Source organism: Microtus oregoni, unplaced genomic scaffold, assembly GCF_018167655.1.
Source record: "Microtus oregoni isolate MIOR12 unplaced genomic scaffold, Mior012 000004F_ref0000308, whole genome shotgun sequence".
In the NCBI taxonomy this organism is placed as follows: domain Eukaryota; kingdom Metazoa; phylum Chordata; class Mammalia; order Rodentia; family Cricetidae; genus Microtus; species Microtus oregoni.
In genome coordinates this window covers 34,596,241-34,616,507 of record NW_024543063.1, presented here as the reverse complement: position 1 = coordinate 34,616,507, position 20,267 = coordinate 34,596,241, and the positions used below count along the sequence as shown (strand labels likewise).

Sequence of the window (20,267 nt, the reverse complement as noted above, 5' to 3'; positions counted from 1 at the left end):
CTAAGATAACAGAAGGCTCTAAATAAATAAAGATTCAAAAATGGAAATATACTACAAGTTTTAAATGTGCAAGGAGCCTGAAATGGAAAAGCACTCTTCAATTAAAGGTTTGGGAAGAACCTTTAAAGACCAGGTGATGTGTGTAACTTTCTGTGTGCAATGGGAGCACAGAGGCCAATGGTGGTGTACGACTCGCTCTCTATTTATGTAAGACAAAAGTCTCTGGTGACATGTGGTGCCTGCTGCTTCAACTAGACTGGCTAGTGAGCCCTAGGCATTCTTCTGTTCCCACTCCTCAGCACTGCGGTTACAAGTGTGTGCTGCTGTGCCCAGATTTTTTTTTTTTTTAAACATGGTTCTAGGGGGTCAAACTCAGCACATGGCAAGTACTTTACTAAGTCATCTCCATGGGGCCACCTTTCTTGCTTTCTGTGACAGATATTCTACGACATGGTCCTTGAGCAGAACACTGAGGAACCTGCATTCATGGAGCAGTAAAGTATGCAGGTAACAACACCAGGCCAGGTTGTCTCCTCACAGAATGGATGTGGATCCTACCCTTGGCTAGGCCACACCGTTCCATCACTGAACCAAGCATAGTGCCTGCCACGAAAGGGGAAAAAGAAGAGAGGTGGAACACTGTCCTAAAGGAAGCCTATGCCGGGAGGAGTTGAAAGAAGCATACACTGGCCCTGCAAACTTCCCCTATTTTGTCCTGCTTAGGCACAAAGCCAGAGAGAGAAATTAGAAGGTGCAAGCTGGAGAAACAGTTCAGCACGGCCTGGATGGAGAGAAACTGCAGTGGGAACTCAGGTCTAAGAAACTGAAGGGAATGAGGCAGATGATGTCGGGTGAGAGACAGAGGGGTAGAGCCACACAAGGCCACACATCAGTGCAGCTCCTGTGGACAAAGGCTACAGTCAACATGGCAGGTATTTAGCAAAAGCCACCTACTAGGAGCAGCTCCAGTCCTGGCTGCAGAAAGAAAAATAAAAAATAAAACTACCTGCATTCCATACACAACACTTTGGACAGGGAGCACAGCTTCCTTCATGACAGCTCTTAAATCCCAAACTGGAGCCCGAGCTTAGCTTCTGCTCAAGACAGCACTTGGCTGGACCCCAGTTTTCCTTCCAGAGTACTCTACTGCAGGACACCACCAAAGCACGTTTCTAAAGATCAATATGGAGGTTTGCTCATTTCCACAATTGTCAGAAAATGACAAGCTAGATCGGATTATTTAACAATGATGTCAGCAAAATTGCATTCTCTCCTATAAAAAAGGAATGAGTCACAGGCCCTGGAGAACAGCAAGGAGAGCACAGGGAGACACTGACCTGGGTGCAGTCTCATTCACAGGCTGTGGCTTCGCCCACGACAAGTGTGGACAGGCTGGAAGAGGTCGAGGTTTCGGGTCTCCCAAGTGGGCCTCAAGAACCTTGGAGTACCGATGAAGGTGGTTTCCTGAGGTTAGCAGCAGTAAGAACAGAAGAGGTGATCACCATTATAAAAATAAAAGGTGGCGCTGAGTAACTGTCTTTCTGCCAATAGCTCACTGTGTTCTGTCAACTACCCCCACATGCTTCAGGACCTCACCTATGGGTGCCTGGTTCCCTTCATCAAGGCCACACCGGCAGTGAGCCTTTGCATATAAGGTTATTAAGGGCAGTAACACAGAAAAACCTCTCTTCTAGAATACTTAATTCTCTGGCAAAATAAACAAACCAATTACATTTCTGAAATCTGTGCTACCCCACACTGTAGTGACCAGCTACACACTGCAATTGAGCAAATGAAATAGGTGTTACACATCTAAGCAATTTTTAAAGTACCAGACTGAAATACATTATTAAAATGAATTTTACCTTTCCTACTTTGTATGTATGTGGGGTACATGGACATACACGTTCGTGTGTGTACATGTGTGTGTGGAGACCAGAGATCAACGTTGAATGTCGTCCTTAATCTACGTTACTCTCATGGAACCTGGAACTCATAGATTCTGCTGGACTGGCTGGCCAGTGTCTTAGCTCACCCAGAGTTGGGGTCACAGACATGCTCTGCCACACTCAGTGTTTATGTGGATGCTGAGGGAGGATCCGAACTGAAGTTTTCATGCTTTTATGGCAAATACTTTGTTAACTGAGCCACCTCCCCAGTCCGCCTTATATTTTAATGTAGCTGTTGGGATTTCTCTTTCTTTAGTATTGGCTTTCCTTTACTTTTGAGATGGGGTCTTGCTATCAACAGGCCAGTCTGGCCTCCATTTAGTCCCTTCATCACTCAAGAGCTGGTATTATAGACATTCACCACCACGGCCGGCTGCTACTATAAAATTCTAAACGACATCTGTGGCTCACAACCTTCTGTGGACAGAGCTGCAAGGAAGAAAACATTCAGTTCTTTGAGTACACAAGTACCAATCCACACAGACCCTGGAGGGCAGGGAGCTTTAGGCTCACATCACATGCCCGAGTGACCTCAGGTAGCTGCTTAACCTCTCTTCCTCCTGTTTCTTCATCTGTACACCAAGAATAATACTATCTCTTTTTATAAGATCACTGAAAGGCATTCGTGAGCTAATCCTTACAAAGTACCCAGCCTGGTGCCTGTGCTCAGAGAGGACTTGAAGATGTTGGGCCTTGGGACTGGAGATGGCTCAGTGGCTAAGAGTGTTACTGTCCTGCAGAAAACAGTCATCATCAATGTTGGGTAGCTTACAACTACGTGTAATTCCAGCTCTATGGGGCTCTAATGCCTTCTTTTAGCCTCACCAGGCACTTGTACATAACCCCCATACACAAAATTAAAATATTTTAAAAGATACTGGATTCAAGCACCTACATACAGGGCCCACTAATTCCTGTCCATTCTGTCCATCCATTTGCTACCAGCAAACACTGAGAAACATTCACTGCTCCCACGGAAGGGCAGGTCCCCGTACTTGATGCAGCACTGAGCTGGCTCAAGTCCCTGCTGAGGCATCATAAGAGATACTCACCTTCCATCCTTTCAGGAGGGGCCAAGCCAGCTCCACTGGGTGGGCGCTGCCGATTTCCTGAATGGCTGAGGCTGGGAGGGGTCACACCATATGATGTGTACTGAAGGAGGGCATCCAGAAGCCAAAAGCAGTCTGCAGAGTCAACAGGCACACTACTTAGGATTCAATTTGTGAAAATGAATCCTTCCAGGAGAACTGAAGAACACTCAGCTCTCATGAAGAGGAAGAAATGGAGATTCAGAAGTCAGAAGTTTAGGTCAACATGAAGCTGATACCCTCACCAGACTCCCTTACTCTTGAGAAGAAGGCGTTTTATTGGTCAGGGTTCCAGCCCACCCAGGGCAGTCTGCTCCAGTACCAGGTGACTGTAGGTGGAGTTTACTCTGTCTCAGGGCTCTAGGCAGTTCAGCCCCACTGTGACTTATTTGGACCACCTGCCTGAGTTTCACACAGCTCCAGACAGCTCATGGGCAAAGACAGAACAGGGTTCATTCAGAGGCAAGACCATGTGACACCCACTGAAAAAAGAATAGCCTCTACAAAAGAAGCTCCAAGGACATGAGCTGCTGTTAAGGACCTGAAGCCATCCTGGGAACAAGTAGGTTTGCACTATGAGGGAACACGCATGGGAAGGCGAGTTTAAGATCAGAGGAGAGCATCTACTACTTGAGTCAGTAGTCCTAACCAAGATGGTAATTCTTTTCTGGATATCTCAGAGTCCAGGTCTAAGAATACAAGCAACTCTCACTAAGAACTGCACAAAGGCCCCCTCCTAACGAGGCTGCAGATACTCCCATCCTAGACCTGGTTTCTCTCTGTCCACTCCTTTCCTTCAACCCCCCATGTAACCAGCCCAAGGCCCATTAACACCTATTTGGACCACAGAAGCTTCCAGAGTGGGAAAGGTTGTTGAGTACTCTGCTCTGGAAAGAGCATGCACTTCTGGTCAAGTGCCAAAAGCCCCCGAGAACCCAAAGAGCTGCCATCTGAAATGCATATGCACAGACACTTAAAATTTTAATAAAGGCTCTTAACAGGAAAGCTCAAATCCTAAAGAGAATTTCTGTGGCAATAAAACATTAATCTCCTATCTGCTGTGACTTTAAACCTTACTTTTTTGTTTTTTTTTTAAACCAGTCATAGTCTAAGGATTTACATAAGCTACTGAAGTCCAGTCAACACCAACTTGCAATTGGGGAAAGATGTGACATCTGGCATGTGCCTATGGCTCCACTGTCTGAGGTAGATGCAGAGTCCCAGACAAGCCTGGCTTACCAGCATCTTCCCAAAGCCCTGTAGCGTTTTCACCGTTCCTTCCCTAAAGTAAGAAGGCAAGGTCCATCCATACCCAAGCACATAAGCTGCATACTTGGAGGACACAGGAGACAGGCTGTACAGGAGGCACAACAGAGAACTAGCTCTGCCTTCTTGCTTCCTGTCCTTGAGAAAATAACAGAGGACTGACAAAAGCTCTCAGCACCCCAAACTCTCAAGTCTTAGGGGAGAGCAACAAGCAAGGACTCCAGGACACATGGCCAGGAAGAGAAGTCAGACCAGAGAAACATATACTAACGGGTTTACACAACCTAGCAAGAAGCCTAAGAAGGGCAGAACATGGGTCAACTAGGTTAAGGGACTCTACTAAACAGGTGACAGTGACTCATGCCCATGAGATGGGAAAACAGAGGCAGGTACTGAGATATGTAGAGGTTTGTGTATCCTATGTGTTAGCCTTCAGGTATTTGCAGAAATATCCCAGCAATCAAAGTACCTGGCACTCCCATGACTGGCTCCTGTGGACACATACCTGTTTGTTTATCCAGCTCTGGGCAGCATCTCTCCAGAGACAAAGCAAAGAGGACCGTGTACCCAAACCATTAAGCCTGTGTGCGTCTCCTTTTTTTATTTTTTTTATGGCCATGTTAGGTATTGAACCCAGGGCCTTGTATGTCCAAGGCAAGTGCTCTCCCTCTGAGCTGCAGCCCCAGTCCTCCTGTGTGTTCTTTTCTTACCCCTCTGTCTGTGACTGTCATCCAAGCAATTGGAGTCTCCATACAACACGATCCGGCCTCCACCCTCAGCTGGGATCTGATAAAGCCCCAAAATGGGAACATTTTCAACAAATTTCATCTCTTGTTTTAAGATCTCCAATCCTACAGTAAACAAGAACAGCGGTGAGAGTTCTCTGAGGGAATTGCTGATTTTCTAGTTGCCACTTGGACTGAAATTTGACCTACCTAACACAAGACCAGCAAAACAACATTCAAACAAAACAGTGCAAATCTTCAGAACAGGGAAGCAGTATTTAAGCATTATTAATTTTGGTTTTAATACACTCCAGCTCTCACAAGTTCAGCCTGCACTGACACCTCAGGTTCTGTGCTGTATTATAGGGTGGGTCAAATGTAGCTAACTTTAAAATGTGCGTCGGTCCATACGCCATTTAGTGTAAGACTTGATGAAGCACACACCCTAGCAAAAGCATGTCTGAACTGCCAAGCAGACAGCACATGAAACATTTAATGAATCGAGATGTTGGCAGCTGCCAACAACATGGCCACACTAAATTTACCTTATGCAAACTTAAGTTTACCCTACTACCAGACACCATTGGAATCTGCAACTATGCCTGTAGCCAGCTCTCACACACCTCGCCTCTGTGGAGTGAAATAAGGGATTTAATAGGACAGACACAGATGGCCATGGATGCACTTACATCTAGCCCCAAGCTATGTAAGAGTTTTCTTGTTTTCCCCCTTTTCTTGCCCTCCCTGTTTTCCTTCCTTTCTTCCTTTTCTTTCTTCTTTTTTTTGGGGGGGGGGGGAGAAACTGGGGCTTGATTGAACCTAGGACTAGGTAAGCAAGTCACTCGACTACTGAATTATACCCTCATCCCTTTCTTTCTAACTTCTGATCAGATGGGATGTCCTGCTAAGTCACCCAGGCAGGCATCAAGCTTATGATTTTCCTGCCTCAATAGCTAACAGTAGTTAGGATGACAAGTCTGTGCCACTTTGTCAGCTTTGACAACAAGGTCTTTTCTGCTCTAACATGACATGTACTATCAACGTCCTACCTTTTATACCCAAAGACTCTCCAAGTTAACACCAAGCAGCTGACTTTTTAGAATATATTAAAACACTAAATAAAGTATACATCATTAAATCTACTTTTGCTAAAACTGTAGGAGGCTGTAAGCCAGCTAAGGGGCCATGACTTTCAGCCCCAGAAGTGGCAAGCCTGTGAGAGCAGCATTTAGAAAGTACTAACTTATTACAGAGCTGGGCCTAAGGGCTGGCTTAAAATCACCTGGTGCTTAATGTGACCACAAACAGTTGAGAAACACTGCTTCATGTTTTCAACTGATAAAAGTGTCTCTCCATTACAGAAAAACAGCCACCTTGAAGGTGGTGTTGCTAGTTACTCTGAAAACAGGCCATCAGATTTTAGGAGAAAATGGCTGTCACAGGAGGCACGTCGTCTCCTGGCATTTACCACAGATGAGACATGTCCTACAGCTCAGAATCCCAGCTCTGGAGTGACAGCCATAAGAAGGTCCTGCCCTACTGTTCTGCACCTAACTTTCAGAACCAGAGGCGGTCATATTTGTCCCTGCTCCACTCAGCAGGTGAGTTCTGTGCACTCAGCAGAGTACCCATACTAGGGGCCTGGCCCAGACTTGAGGGATGTCTACTGTAGGTAAACACAGACAAACAGCAATGCCCACTGGAAAGGAAGATGTTTTGTTTTGCTTGTTTCTCGAGATAGGGTTTCTCTGTGTAATAACTCTGGCTGTCCTGGAACTATCTCTGTAGACCAGGCTGGCCTTGAACTTACATCTGCCTGCCTCTGCCTCCTGAGTGTTGGGATTACCTGGTGGCAAAAGATAAGTGTTTTTAAGAGGAGCCTTCGTCAGGTTAAGAACTCTCAAATCCATCAAGACCATGCTATAGCAGAGTGCACCAATCACAGAACAACCCTTAGACGGTGACCAAGACAATTTTGAGCCCTGACCTGGAGAACCCCATTTCCTTTGCAGACTATACATACATATTCAAATTATCATCAAGAATCTGTCATACTCATTTTGGAATCCTCCAGGGTCCATGCCACAGTATACAAATACTACTACTACGAGCTTCACCAGGAACCAGAGCAGATGGAAGGGAAGGCCTGGGACTGCTAGTGGCATTCCTAACACCCAACAAGCACACAGAAGTGGGCTGTGAGGTACACACAAGGATGCACCAAACACTGCTGAAGCAGACACTTGAAAAGAGTGAAATGCACAGTAAATCTCTGGGGGAAGGAGAGGGGATAAAGGACACTAGAGGCCTGTGAACAGTACCCTTTCTTACCTTGGTCCTTGAAAGTCTGTGTGATCACGACACCATCTTCTGGAAACTTGGCGATGCTGCAACCCGACGCAAAATACACTGGAAAACAGTTGCTCACCATTAAAGAAGCAGAAATGCCCAACCCTCAACTCACTGACCCAGCATTTCAGAGATGGTCTACATCACTTATATTTATTTTTAAAGATTTTTTTAACCCGAAGAGACAAATGGCTATTGCCTGCTGCACTTCAACTAGAAGTAATCACCTCAAACTTCAAGTAAAACATATAGTTTTTAAAAAACATACAAATAAACATTTTTTTTTCTGCCTATTGGAAACAAGGTTTTGTTATATAATCCCAGAGTGACTTCAAACACCTGGCTCAGGTTCTTGGCTCCCAAGTGCTAGGATTTATAGGCATGAGCAACCATGGCCAATTTATGTGCAGAGTACCCAGGGCTTTGTGCAAGGTAAACAAGCACTCTATCAACTGAGCTACATGGCTCAGCTCTGATGGGACTGAACCTAAATCCTTGTACATACAAGACAAATGGCCACTGACCTACGGCCCCAGCCATAAATGTGGTTTTTGAGGACACTGATTAGGTCTTTCCAAACTACAGCTCATTTGAATCCCATCTCTTCTTCAAAAGCATGTAGCTCAAACCCTCATCCTTCTGCCAACTGCATGCCTCTACACACAGACACAAAGCCTTACTGTCATGGTTTGCCAGGGCAAATTCTCCTTCATAAAGACGGTCACTGAACCCCATGTTCCACACAGATAGCAGCTCATTCAGAGCTGGGATGTTGGCTCCTCCAGTATCTGGCATCCACCACTGCCTGTAAAAGTAGCAGCAAGCACAGAGAAGGCAAGAATTAAAATCCTCCCATACACTTCCTCTTTCCCTGACAAAACACGGTATCTTCTGTCACAATCCAGTCCACACATACACACAAAAGTGTGAACTGAAACAAGCTGTTTGGTTTGAGAAATATATAAAACCTACTGCTCCAGTAAATGTGTAGAACACATTCAAGCTTTCTTTTATGAAATTAGAATCAGAACTTCACTGGCATCCAACCCAGACAAGTCGAGTCTAGATCTTGCCAGAACTAGAAGGAGTAAGAGAGGTTCTGCAAAAGACAATCTGTAACACAACACAGCACTGACAGCACTCTAGCACTCAGCCGTTAACTACACAGGTCTCTCTGAGGAACAGTTCCTAGGGTGGATGTCAGTTTTCTTATGTTCAGTCTGAAGGATGCAGGACAGAACAGCTCAAACAGAAACCAAAGCACAGGTATCTCAGCTCAGCAAGCAAAGACAATGACCCCAACTATCATGGAGCCCAGAAATCTCTGTCTCCACAAGGAGCTTTCTTCACCCAAGGTCCACTACCTACAAAGACCACGCCAAGTTAAGACAGTCACACAAGAGCTTGCTAGGGGACTCTAACCCCAAAGCCATACCGCCATGCACATGCCAACTACAACTGTACCTTGTGTTCTCATCGTAAAACTTCACTTTCCTCATAACAGAAGTGTTGTACCAGTCACTGAAGATGACAAGGGAGAGGCCGTTGTCCACGTCCCTCCTCAGCTTGGTAATCTCCTCAGGGAAGTACTCTTCCTCACTGTCCACCATAAGCAAAGTGCCTGACGGAAGAAGTGCTACAGTCTGAGAACTGTCACATCTGAGTAGCAGAAGACAATTCAGAAGTGCCACCTCTCACTGGTGTACCACCTAGGAGTCTGGTTGGTGCCACCCTGCATCACTACAGAGGGAGGTGAGACACACATGGCCAGGGCCCAGCAAGTCATAAGGACCAACTAACTGTGCTCTTTGGTTTTCATCTTTGCATAATGTAAAGATTTTTCATTACTTTAGGAAAGTGATAGTATTTAAAAAAAAAAAAAAAGACTAGAACAGTGAGGTGGAACCATAAAAGTTCCTTCCACCAAACTTGAATTCAATCCCCAGGATCCATAAAAAGGAGAAAATTCCAAGTGGTAAAAATAGTAAAGAAAAAAAAAATAAAAAGACTACAAATATCTCTGTGCATAACCAGTGACATTCTATACTCAGCTGAGAATTACAACCATCACGAGCATTGTGGAGAGCCTCATTCTCCACCTCCACTTGGTCACAGGGACTCTCCCAGGCTCCCTTTATTGGCCCATCAGTGAACACTGGGAACACTCAATACATGTACGTTGTGGGCTGAAAAACTGGACAACAAGGCTGCTCACCGTACTGTGTAGCGTCAAAGCACGTGAATGGGGCCCCGAGCACCTCCACGAAGTAACCCATACTGCGCAGATGCTGGTACATGTCCCTGAAGTTGGTGTGGACATGGTCGCCATTCCTGAAAAGCAACAACCAGAGTGGTCAGATGACTACTCTCCACTGATTACCAAAGGAGGCCAGAGCTGTCTCAGCCTTTCCAAGACTGAATCATTTGGTTAGACAAGTGAAGAGAGAGCACGGCAGGTACAGATGATAAAGTGATGCAAAGACAAGGCTTAAGCTGTCCTGAGCAGTACTTTAGAGGGCCACATCAACTTGCTAGTAGCCACCTGCACATGACAACCGCCTCAGAGACACATACACTGGTGCACTGTGTGCAGGTTAAGCACAAGATTCCCTATAACCTTGGTTGCTTTCCTTTCAAAACATGCTCAATTTCCCTGCACATCTGCCTAAATGCTGGCAGAAAGATCCAGAGCCCATCTCCTTAGCCATGCCCACTTGACAGGCTCCTGCACAGGCTATGGCCTTGCCTGGTGTCAGTTTCCCCTATTCCTATCATATGTCTCTGATCGGAACCCACCACACTCCCTTTCAGGAAAATTTTACTTTAAAAGGCAAATCTGGAGCTAGAGAGATAGTTCAGTGGTTAAATTGGCTGTTCTTACAGAGGTTTAATTTCCAGCATCCACATGGCAATGCACAACCACCTACAACTCCATTTCTAGGGGATCTGATGCTCTTTTTTGGCCTCTGCAGACAATAGGAATATAAGTGGTACACAGAAATATATACATATAAAACACCCATACATATAAAATTTTCAAAATAAATAAAAAAAAGGCAAGTCCAACTCTGTAAGAATCCTGGTCAAGCAGGGCATGGTGGCACATGCCTTTTAATCCCAGCACTCAGGAAGCAGAGGAAGATAGATCTCTGAGATCAAGGCTACTCTGGTCTACAAATTCCAGGACAGCCAGGACAACACAGAGAAACACTGTATTGAAAAACAAAAAAGAATCTTGCAACTTGATACTTTTCTCCCCCACATTTCACCATGGAGCCCATAGACAGAAGTGGATGGACTGGAGTGAGTTGTGGAGAGGGTCTTCTTTCAGATGACCATGGTGGTCTACATATGACCAATGGAATGCAGAGAGGAAAAACTTGTCAAGAGAACAGGGACAACACCCAGGCCTCAGACAGAGCCAAAGGAAGGCCACACGTGGGAGGACAGAAGACAGCCTGACAGTGGGACTGAGCAGACTTGCCAGCTGACTCAGTGGTAGACGGGGAAATAAGACAACAGAGTATGATGTCAGTTTCTGCTGCACAAGTGCATGTCCAGAGAAGTGGCTGTCCTCACAACACAGGTTGGCTTCCAAGAGTGGCAGGAGCGAGGACATAACCCTAGGGTGACAGGGAGCAGGCAAAGCTGCCACTCACCAGTCTAAAGGGTCATTCTTCATCCGCAAGTTGTCCCTGGGGAAGTAGCCTGGCGGGTAGCGGAGGTTGTGATACTGGTCCCAGAGGACTCTCTTGCTCCGAGGAGGGGTGGGAATGATCTTCACCTTAATTGGAAGCTTCACTGTGGAAGTATGCTCGGCACCATTTTTTGACTAAAAAAGAAAATGGAAAATAAAAAAAAAAAAACTTGAAATGCACCTCCTTTCTGAAAAACTCTCAGCTCACATTTTAAAACTTTTTTTCCCTTTTTCCTCTTTCCTTTGTTTTTAGATAAGATCTCAAACTCAGGGTGCTGGAGAGATGGCTCAGTGGTTAAGAGCACTTGCTGTTCTTCCACAGAACTTGGGTTCAACTCCCAAAACCCACATGGCAGCTCACAACTGTCTGTAACCTCAGTTTCAGGGGATCTGACACTCTACAAGGACATACTTGCATGCAGACGAAAAACCAATGCTCATTAAAAAGAAAAAGAAAAAAAACAAACTCAGGATCTTTCTTAATTTCCAGTACCATACTGTGCTTACAATGGTTGTTCCTATTTGCCAATCTAACATGCATAATTTAAATATAAAAATATATGACAATAACCTACGTCATGTGTTGCAATTAATTCTGGTCAAACTCAAGAGCTGACTTAAAATTCAGGTATTTTGTTCCTAAAAGCCACTAAAGCAGTGCAAGACCAACCCCATATTTGCTTCCTGGGAGACGAATTTCAGATGCACTAATTTTGATCTTGAAATTAGGCCCAAGAAGGTCCTGTCTGCTGTGAAACAGCAGCAGAGCATGAAGCAGAGTGGGGTTTAAACACAGCTGCTCTGAAGGCCCTGGGCCATAGCTCACGGCTAATGAGGCTAATCCAGTCAACCTCAGTGGTCCATTAAATGGAGACCCTCAACACTGAGTCTGCCTCCCATCTCCTTCTCCTAGCAGGAAAGGGTTTAAAAAAAAAGCTACTTTCTGGTGCACCCTTACTTCTATCTCTGCTGGAGAAGCCACTGTGATCATGATGTGGCCCTGTGCGATGCCTTCCCAGGAAGCTGCCTTCTTGGTCACAGAAATGGAGATGGCCAGGTAGCCTGACCAAGGCCATAACACGGAGGAATAGGAGAAGGCCACTTCAATGTTGTCTCCATTCTGTGGTAAATAGGGCCGCCACTCAGGCTGTAGGAAAAAGAAAACAGGTCAAGGGTGAAGTGAGCTGTTGGGGATGCAAGTGAGCTAGCCTGGTGTTGAGGACTACTTCAGTACACAGGGTAGATGGGAGTCTTGGACACAGACGTGACGCCAGCAGTCTACAAGACCACCACCACGGATATTCTACAAGGTTATAAAACTCCACCATCCCTAAGAAACTGGGTGCAACTGTCACGAGTTCTCCAAGAACTTGCATCAGATGACGAGAAGTGACACAAGAGACAGACACCTCAGACCTGTCCTCAGAGTCACACTGACTGAAGCGTCACAGATGCCAGCCGTCACCAACCAAATCGCACAGCTAGTGAAGGGCACCTGGGGGAAGGTTGCGCACTGGCTGTAGACCGCCCTGTTGAATAATACACACACCCCACCATGCGCCAGAAGAGAGAGGAGAGGGAGGCAGGCATGAAGAGATCACCTGGAAACCATACAGACCTAAGTCACTGACTCCCTCACAAGCCATAAAGCTCCAGAGTCAAGGCAACTGCCTAAGTGACTCAGCATAGCTAAAAAATAAATAAAGTTCCGGAAAAGAAGAGCCTGTAGGATATAACACCACAAATCCCAGCTTTAATGACTACTCTTAGAAGCTACTGGTTGGCAATTGAGAATTTTTTTTTTTTTTTTGGTTTTTCGAGACAGGGTTTCTCTGTGGCGGCTTTGGAGCCTGTCCTGGAACTAGCTCTGTAGACCAGGCTGGTCTCAAACTCACAGAGATCCGCCTGCCTCTGCCTCCCGAGTGCTGGGATTAAAGGCATGCACCACCACCGCCCGGCTCTGAGAAAAAAAATTTTTAACTCCCACCCATCTCTTAAGCAACAAACGTTAACTAATGAACAAACTTAATGTTTAATCCTGTAAACAAGAATTAGTATTAATATAAAACCGACTTTAATATACCTCTGTAGGGGTTTATAATTTTTTCAAATGACAGAAAAAATAACAAAAGATGATGAAAATTCAACTATATCAAAATACAAAACTTTTACAGAAGAAGTGTGGACTAATAAAACAAGCACATTAAGTCATATCAAAGAACAAGAAACCTGGGGGTGGCACATTGGGGGACTCTATAAAAACCATAACAACAGCTATCTTTTCCACGATACAGAGAGACTGTAAGAGCAATAGGGGAAACTCAAACTCCAGTAAAAAGCAGGAAAGGAAACACAAAGGTAATTGGCATTGAGAGACGATAATTAGTAAACACACGTGGAGGTACCCAACCCCTGGGGTACCTTCACTAACCAGAGCACCTATCTCTCTAAAAGACTCTCTCTCTCTCTCTCTCTCTCTCTCTCTCTCTCTCTCTCACACACACACACACACACACACACACACACACACACACACTAAAAAACAGCGGCGGCAATATTCACACAATGGATATCACTCAGCCATAAAAAGGAGTAAATCACTGGATGATGCATGAGGAAACTTGAGAACATTTTCAGTGAGAAAAGCCAGTCACAGCAGGACACACACGAATCCTCTAGTATGGACTGTGCAGAGCAGCCAAACCAAGAGATGGAAAGCAGACTGACCCAGGTATGGCCTTTAATCCTCACATTTGGGAAGCAGAGGTAGGTGGATCTCTTTAAGTCTGAGGCCAGCCTGGCTAGGACAACGATGGCTACACAGAGAGACAAATACAGAATGTATCTCTAATACAAAAAAGAAAAAGCAGACTGACGGCCACAGGGACCGGGGAGGGAAGACAGAATAAATGCTGATGGGTGTCTTTAGGGGTGACAGAAATATTCTTAAATGTAATGTTGGCATAGTCATATGAATACTAACAACACACTGACAACAGAAAAGAGTCTCATGAAATACAAAACTGACATGGTACACATGGTACGGACGTCCCATAAACACCACAGCAGCAGTCTAGTGGTACAGCTCTCTTGGAGAGAATTTGGTGTACATACCAACAACTGTAGTACATTCACACCCTGACTCAAGATTCTTATCCAGGGACTGCAAGCTAAAGAAATAACTCAGAAGAAGACTTTGTGTGCAACAGCAAAATATTTACATGTAAAGCCACACAAGTGCTCAAGCAAGAGCACAAGCAATCAAATGATAAGCCAGCACCCATCATGCTGAGACACCGACATACACTGCTGTATGTCCATATTACAGCGAAAAACTGAAATAAATGTTTGCCCACTACACATAATATGACATATTGTTGCAATGTTTTAAACAACAGCTGAGTACTGGAGGTGGAAGTCAGTCTTCTATGCTTCCCCCTCAACCCTTTATCACTGTGATGTCTACACAGTGAGTTGTTAGAAAATTATGAAAGTAAAATTCAAAACAAGGGTCAGACCTTCTAAACATGAAGGCCTATTCATGTTCACTAAGGAACAAAGTCATTTTCACCAGTCAGTGGCTGTTAAAATTAAAATGTTCTCTGACATTCAGGTGCCAAAGCCAGAGAATAAATTAAGGCCTCAACTTTTCTGTAGAGGAGCAGGTATGATTTTTTGTGTGAGAAAGAGCTCTCACCACCTCTGAAGCTTAAGCAGGTGAAAGCAGTACCCCTCCCCCTTTCCAAGACAGGGTCTCATTATGTAGCCCTGGCTGCCCTACAACTCACTGGCCTTGAACTTAAGAGATCCACCTGCCTCTGCCTCCCAAGTGCTAGGACTAAAGGTGTGCACCACACCCAATTTAACCCTTTTTTAACTTCAGGAGGGATAACTGAGGTACAAAAGTCTGGCCATGTCACACAGAGAAGTTTCACCTTATCCACAATTCTTCCTGTGACTCCCATGCCATTGAGGATGGTGACATTAACGATTGTTGGCATTCCTCCATAGTAGATGGGCTGGGAGCAGTAGGGCCACATGTAGGGACACTCAGTCAGGTCGATGTAACTAGGACTCAAGCTGAAACAACGAAGAGAGTGTTAGTGTAGACCACATCAGAAAGCAATGGGGAAGCAGGCAGCAAGCTGGGCACAGGCAGCACAGTGGAGCTGCATACTGTACGGCTGTCCTGGCTGGCCCTAGGGGTGTGCTCACTATGCAGCTCCCTGACTGCGGGAGTAAACAGCAGAGGTAAAGTAGGAAGCACCTTCCACCTTCTGTAGTCAGGGGCTCTGCCAGCTGCAATGGTAGCAAACCATGGACTGAAGTTGCAAGAGGCTTTCTTGGGCAGAAACACACCCATGTACTGATGCAGCCTGCTGCTTGATCAGACAGCTCTGTGAAACCCTGCCTGGGGGCTGGGCAGGAGGGGGAAGCATAGGAAGCCTAAGTCTGGATTCTTCCAGATACCCTGCTCACCAGTTGTCTTCCTCGCTTACAGCAGGGTCCCTCTGTATTCTTGCTCTGCTGTACCAGACACCCTCAACTGAGACCCATAAAGTCTTCAGTAAAGTGCTGAGCCTGGAGAGGTCCCGGCCTGGCTGAGATAGTACAGAAGTGCTGACACAATGATCCTGCACTTACTTTCATTGGTTGTGTCTAAAAGGCATCAGTGTGCAGTTAACACTATGCCTAACAAGCACTGGTGTCAGAGATCTGTGCAGATGGGAAGAAACACAGCAAGTGGATACAGCAGACACACCGTGGGCATATGGCTCTATTCCCTGCTTCGCTTACCTCATAATGGTGCACTCATCTTGAACATATGGGCAAACTGAATTACTAGGTAAAATCCTAACATTATCTTTGTGTACATGTTTTCATGTTCAAGAGCACATGTGGGAATGCATATGAACACAGAGGTCAACCTCAGATAGTGTTCCTCGGGATGGATGGACGTTCAACTTGTTTTGTGGGGTAGGGTGTCACACCAGAACCTGAGTCTCACATATTCAGTTAGACTGACTGACCAGCAAGCTACAGGGATCTTCCTGATTCTATGAACGGGCCACTGCATTCAGCTTTTTCATATATATTCTGGGGATTGAATAAATGATCTCATGCTGGCACAGCAAGTACTTTACAGATTGGGTCATTTCCTTAGCTTCCCCAACATCTTTAAGGGTGTCCTGACTTCTATAGAAAACTCTAACCAACAAGTACTACATTTAACCATTTCTTTTTTTTTCTTTCTTCTTCTTCTTCTTTTTTTTTTTTTTTTTTTTTTTTTTTTGGTTTTTTGAGACAGGGTTTCTCTGTGAAATAGACCTAGCTGTCCTGTAGATCTGGAACTCACAGAGATCCACCTGCCTCTGCCTCCCGAATACTAAGATTAAAGGTGTGCACCACCACCACCCAGCTACATTTAGCCATTTTTAATAAATATCACCTAGTCTTATTCCTGGGGACTGGTTGTATGGCTACTATTGTCTGAGTCGTAAAAGTACCTATACTCCATGAATAGTTTAAACCAACTACTATGATTCAACTAAGAATTCATGAACAAGCACAATTCATTACCACACATACATAGACACACACACACAAACACAAAAAACAACAACAACAACAACAACAAAAAAACAGCACACCACGGCCAAACAGTACAGTTTCAGACTCATGATTTGATGTCAGGAAGTCTAAACTACAGGCATCTTATCAATGCTGAAACAGTCTACAAAATTCTAAGCATGGTCTGAGTGTGAAACACTACAAAACCATCAACCAGAAAGTCTTATGATAAAACCTACACTGAGTCCCAAAGGCAGTACTAAATACAGTGAAGAAATACTGAGGAGCCACATGGGAGGCGACTGCCCCCAGACAAAGCTATCAGCACTATAATGAAGACATTACACAACAATCAACAAAGACCTTAAATTTTTAAGAAAGTTTTAATTATGTGTATGAGACTGTGTGTTGGTATGTGCACCAACTGCAGGTGCCTGCAGAAGCTAGAGGCATCAGATCCCTCTGGAGCTGGAGTTACTAACAACTATCAGACACCCAATATGGATGCTGGGAACCACACTCAGGTCTTCATAAGAATACTACACACTCTTAAACACTGAGCCATGTCTCTAGCATCTCTGGTACCGAAAAAGGCTTAAGGGTTGGTAAGAAAGACAGATGTACCTCTGTTTTCAATTACATTATATGTCAGTATATCTGGAAAACTAGAGAATCAACAAGCAAACTGAATCAAGACATAATTCACAAGACAGCAGGATATTAAATTATAAGAATTACATCAACCAGCTAGAAGCTGTAACAAATGAGAAAAGCCTGGCAATAATGACAATAAAAAAGATTAAAACACTTAAACTTACTAAGCAATATGTGAGACCTACAGGAGTCTGTAAAATCTCTTGGGAGACACAAAACCTTGAGCAAATGGCACAGTAATTCTGAGCATGGTACAGCTATTGCAAACATGGCATAGCTGTTATAAACAAATACTGGGACTCGAGAGATGTCTCAACGGTTAGAGCACCAGCTGTTCTTCCAGAGAATCCAGGTTTGAGTCCCAGTATCCACACGGCAACTAACAAAGGTCTGTAGGTCTGTAACTCCTGTTCCAGGGGTCGCAAACTTTCTTCTGGACCCCCCCACAGAACTACACATAAGTGGTGGACAGGTATACATACAGACAAAATACCCATCCACATAAGAGAATGGTTTTGCAAAGGACCCCAAGTTTGGTTTTCAGCAACCATGTCAGACAGCTCACAACTGTCTACTAACTCTTTCAAGGGACTGGATGCCCTCTTCTGGCCTCTGTGGGAACTGCACTCACATGCACAACATTCCCAATCCCCACAAACACAATTAAAGACATATTAAAACAAACCATTCCTCTTTGGCTGATTTAAGCTTGTAAACCAATAAAAATGCTATCAAGTTTTCTTATAAATGAGCCTAATTCCTATGAAAAGCCACACAAAGAAAAAACCTTCAAGAAGAGCCAAGAAGATGAACAAAAGAGACCAGCACTACTACATTAAAACACAAATAAAAGCTCTCAACACAACAGAGTGGTAGTGGCATATGGACAGAGCAGTGAACTGACATCGAGAGTCCAGAGAACAGAAGTACTCCAAGAGGTCTTGGACTAGAAGGGCCTGTGTGGGACCCAGTATACTGGCATTCCAGACTGGGCGGCTTGAGCTGGTGCCATTAAGATGCCAACATTAAGGGAAGTTAGGAGGAGAACTTCTGGGTTCTCAGGACTATTTGTGAAACTCTGATATAACTCTAAAATCGTCCTAAAATAAAAGGCGAAAAAAAAGTTTTGGTAAAAAACAGCCTCAGACCAATCATGAGAAAACAGAAGATAAACTCATTGGAGACAATCTGCAATATAAACAACTAACTCTTTGCTCCAAGAGTCAAAGCATAAATGACAAAACACAAACTGCCAGGGGTCGGAGACCAGGTTAACAAATCACACTGCAGGGCCTGGAACCCCAACAGGAAAAGAAGACAAGGGTAAACGTAGTGTCTGAGTGGCTACAGAGACCTTATCTACAGAGGCCAGTGTTACACATGACTTTCAACAGTTGTGTCAGTTCAGCTAAGCTATTATCCCTGCCGCATCGGGGAAGCTAGGCAAACAGTATATGATAATTCCATTTCTGCAAATTTTCTGCAAACCTAAGTTGTTTCAAAAGTGTTAAAAGAAATGGAAATAATTCTTTTGCCACATCCATTAAGGTAATATAGTGTCACTGTGTCAACAGAAGCCAGGGTTTTTGCAGGCAGCACCTGGCAAAAGCAGCTCACAACCTTACGACTAAGCCTTAGTGTGGGGCCATCACTCCCGATGTTAGGCTCCTATTACGTGGATAGGAGCCCCAAGGGCCTAGGATAAGAAAACCCTACTGAGGATGCCAGCACATACCCACCTTGCCTGTGGTTTGTAGCTGCTGAGGATCTGATAGGCTCGCAGCAAATCCAGCTTGCCATGGCCTTGCTCAAACATGTTGACACCAGGAAGCCTCCGGGCTGATGCAATCAGGGCTTGTTTCACACTGGCAGGATTCACTAGCTCCCGATTCTGCACTGTGCTGGGGGAAGAGAAACAGTATTTGCTCACTTTTCTCTTAGTGGAAGATAAAAACCAAACTGCCTCCAATCTGCAAAAGGATGGAGCCTGCAGTATGTTTTATATCTAACAGGACTTCCTGGTCCAGTGGAGCCATGAGATGAGAATACCATGACCTCAATGGGTCCTATGTCAGGCCTGACCACTCAATAAATCTCCACACAACTTTTCTCATCCATGACTTTGTAGGCTCATGCCTATTTATACAAAATGCATGAATAATACAGTTTCCTGATAATCTGAATAAATTAGTCACACAGGATGCAGGAGGTAAAACCATCAAAGAGGTGTGGCGTCCCAAGAGAGGGACACCAGCTGGCTGGGAGATGGAAAGGAACACAGGTAGATACTGGAAAGGGACCCAATGTGAGGTGAGCAGGAGGTGTAGGGTGAAGGAGGACCATTACCTCCAGTGCCAGCCCTTGTTTTTGGTTTGGGATTTGGAGGCCTCAGGTCACTGTGAACACGCCATCATTAGACTGCACCTCAACACACTAACATGTAGCCTTGTTTGGCCAGCTTGGCTCACTATAACTCTGAAATGTTCATATTTTCTTACCTGTGTGTCACAAAAAAGTAAGTTTTAGTGACTAGATTGTGGGAGCATTTGGCAGGTAAAAATGGAAAACTTAAGTCTCCTACTTAGAACCCTAAATATTAACTAGTGATGGAGGTTGATCTGAGAGGTAACCAGACAGTACAGACAGTGAGGTCAGCTCTTCATGAGGAATGGGTACTACTAGAAGTTACAGGTCAGTGGGTTCCACTTCCTCACTGAGCAGCTTCTTCCACACCACCGGCTCCTATAACCACAATGGCATCTGATGTGAAGAGGTGAGGTAAAGGCTCCCTCAATACTGAACCTGGCTCCTATAACCACAATGGCATCTGATGTGAAGAGGTGAGGTAAAGGCTCCCTCAATACTGAACCCGCCTGTGTTGAGAGCTGCTACTGGGAACGGCAAACAGCCTACTCGCCTTCCCACTCACTTGGCAGAGACAGATGGACTCTACAGAGAAGTAGGAAGC

The 20,267-nt window shown here is 44.9% G+C and overlaps 1 protein-coding gene across 2 annotated transcripts in view; it reads right to left on the bottom strand.

The window, feature by feature from the left end:
• Positions 1-20,267, bottom strand: part of Mbtps1 (membrane bound transcription factor peptidase, site 1) — a 54,882-nt gene that overhangs the window by 4,198 nt on the left and 30,417 nt on the right. For both annotated transcript variants that reach the window (XM_041649970.1, XM_041649971.1), the window contains exons 11-21: positions 19,039-19,200; positions 15,010-15,154; positions 12,033-12,221; positions 11,037-11,209; positions 9,593-9,708; positions 8,842-8,998; positions 8,058-8,182; positions 7,360-7,437; positions 5,014-5,154; positions 3,002-3,133; positions 1,338-1,464 (exon numbers count right to left, since the gene is read on the bottom strand). In XM_041649970.1, coding sequence (XP_041505904.1) covers positions 1,338-1,464; positions 3,002-3,133; positions 5,014-5,154; positions 7,360-7,437; positions 8,058-8,182; positions 8,842-8,998; positions 9,593-9,708; positions 11,037-11,209; positions 12,033-12,221; positions 15,010-15,154; positions 19,039-19,200 — 1,545 coding nt within the window. The remainder of the gene's footprint in view (positions 1-1,337; positions 1,465-3,001; positions 3,134-5,013; positions 5,155-7,359; positions 7,438-8,057; positions 8,183-8,841; positions 8,999-9,592; positions 9,709-11,036; positions 11,210-12,032; positions 12,222-15,009; positions 15,155-19,038; positions 19,201-20,267) is intronic.